Consider the following 2379-nt stretch of genomic DNA (forward strand, 5'->3'; position numbering starts at 1 on the left):
GACTTATTTTTCTGACTTTTGTTTCTCTTGCCCTAATTCCTTCTGGACCTTTATCCATGAGTCAGTGCTTATGTTCAAAGCTCTGGTAGTTATCTTATTGTCTTAGCCAAAAGCAGAGTAAAGTGGCATAATGGAGGGAGGAAACCCACTCATACTAATAGTAGCTAACAATTGAGTACACGGTATAGACAAAACACTGTTTGAAGCACTATGTTTTTTTTGTTTTTTGTTTTTTGGGTTTTTTTTTTTTTTACCAGTCATCTTTAATTGGATGTTAATTCTGAATTAGAATATGAAAGGAGTCAAGGGTGCCAGGCAAAGGTCATGGTCAGGAATGCTGAATGTGCCTCCACACTGGGCCCTCTTCAGTGGTACTTGCGTAGCCCCTTGTGTTTGAGTTCCTTGTAACAACAACAGTAGTTGAAAAACATAAAAGCTGCCAGCACCATAGAAATCCCAGCAACGCCCCCTTTCTTCACATTGACATACTTGTTGTAATACCGGTAGTAACCTCTTTGAAATGCTCCAGCAATGCCCTTAGGGGTGAAATCCCGCATCAGTATCCAGCTGGGCAGCTCTCCTAATTTCCCATCCATGAGCTTCTTCTCCTTCACTGGTACGACTGACGCCATCATGGAGTCCTGGGTGTCCGCTCTCTGAAGCATTTGTATACCAACCAAGGAGTTAAATCCTGTTTATTACCCTATTTTAGAGAAGACATTATGTAACTTGACTAAAGACACACAATTTGCAAATAGAAAAGCTGGGATTAGAATGCATGCAACTGGCTTCAGAGCCCCAGCTTATAACCATTATGTCATATAATAAAAAAGAAAATGTCTGATGGAATTTAGAGAATTTACCAGACCAACCCCAAGTTCCCATTCTTCAGGGCCTGACTCTATTTCCCAGCTTCTTATCACAAGCTCCTCCTTAAATTACAGCTTTTGTACTTTTGCAGCTACCTCCATGGACTAACTGCTTCTTGTTAAAGACTTGTAGGTTCCTCTCTGTAGTAGGCAACTTTCTGCAGTAACAAAAACTCTGATCTTCGTAGCTTACAACAACAAAGGCTTGTTTCTTGCTCATTTTATATCTCAGCTGTGGCTTGACTGCAGCCCGGCTGTATGTCTGCTCCGTGTGTGTGTGTGTTTCCATTCAGTGCCCTAGAAGGGGACAGAAGCTATGTGAGCCATGGCCGTGTACATAGCACAGAAGAGTAAGAACTCTGAAGAAAATTTATGATACCTCTGAAAGTTGGTGTGAACGAGAGATACATCACATTCTCTCATATTGCACTGGCCAAAGCATGTCATTCGGCCAAGCCCAAAGTCAGTGAGACATGTTTACTCTTCTTCCAGGAAGCCCAACAAGACATGTAAGAATAGGCAGGAGTGATTATTCTCTCACAAAGGAAAGGAGTCTAAGTATTGTGGAAAGTGATTTAATCTGCCTCCTTCCTTCCAATATCCGTTTATTTCTCGCATTATTTACTCTACCAATATTCTGTGATTACTAGGTACTGATATAGCTTGTCCCTAGATTCCATCATTATCCATTTCCTGGTTCAAGGTTTTTCTTTAATTATACAAACAAGAGATTTTGGTGCTCTTAAGTCCAACTCTTTCATCGTAGAGAAAATGGGCTTCTTGTCCAAAGGCATACCAATAGCTCATGAATAAATTGTTACAAGAGCACAGGACTCCTAAACTGTTGTCTAGAGCATTTGAAATCAGGATGATGAAATAAAAGTCTATTGGCACCCAGACTTTTGGTGACCCCGGTTATATTTGGAACAAAGAAGAAGGTATTATTTAGGATTACATGCAACATCAAAAAACATAAACCCTATTACACAGTCTTAAACACAAGGGGTTTATTTTTCTCACATGATGCAAAACCCCAAAGCAGGCTGTCCTGGGAGAGTAGAGTCAGGGACCCAAGTTCCTTCTAATTTTCTACTTTATCTGCCTATGCAAGCTTTCTACTTCATACTTACATATCTGGTCCCATGTGTGTGTTCCATGAGGGAAGAAGGATAAAAAAACAAAGGTGAAAACATAAGCAGTAGTCTATCCCCTTTAAATATGATAAAGTAGCCTACCCAGGACCACTATCTGTATAATTCTGTTTTTCCTCATTGGTCAAAGGTGGGTCACAGGGTCATCCTTATTTGTAAAGAAGTCTATGTCAATATCTTTATTTTCAAGACTTTATTTGGAAATAATCACAGAATCACAAGAAGTTGCACAAATACTGAGAGGTCCCAGTTAGCCATTATATCGCTTCCCTCAATGGTAACATCTTCCATACCTGTAGCACATTATCAAAATTAAGAAACTTACACCGACAGAGTACATTTTTTTTACAGATTTTATT

The 2379-nt window shown here is 39.7% G+C and overlaps 1 protein-coding gene across 2 annotated transcripts; it reads right to left on the bottom strand.

Annotated features, from left to right (window-relative positions):
- Positions 1-312: 312 nt before the first annotated feature.
- On the bottom strand, positions 313-632 carry LOC112823084 (ATP synthase F(0) complex subunit f, mitochondrial-like). 2 transcript variants are annotated; one of them, XM_025870634.2, is made up of 2 exons: positions 512-632; positions 313-394 (listed from the first exon to the last, which is right to left on the bottom strand). In XM_025870634.2, the coding sequence occupies exons 1-2, from the start codon at positions 630-632 to the stop codon at positions 366-368; spliced, it is 150 nt and encodes a 49-aa protein (XP_025726419.1). In that variant the 3' UTR covers positions 313-365. The 2 variants fall into 2 exon arrangements, with proteins under 2 accessions (XP_025726419.1, XP_025726410.1); XM_025870625.2 differs by having other exon boundaries at positions 326-632.
- Between the last annotated feature and the right edge of the window lie 1747 nt (positions 633-2379).

Source organism: Callorhinus ursinus, unplaced genomic scaffold (assembly GCF_003265705.2).
Source record: "Callorhinus ursinus isolate GAN/ISIS: 27379988/994484 unplaced genomic scaffold, GSC_fseal_2.0 scaffold1, whole genome shotgun sequence".
Classification (NCBI taxonomy): Eukaryota; Metazoa; Chordata; class Mammalia; order Carnivora; family Otariidae; genus Callorhinus; species Callorhinus ursinus.

Excerpts from the sequence above, each read along its gene's own strand:
- LOC112823084 (XM_025870625.2), bottom strand. The coding sequence starts at position 632 with ATGGCGTCAGTCGTACCAGTGAAGGAGAAGAAGCTCATGGATGGGAAA.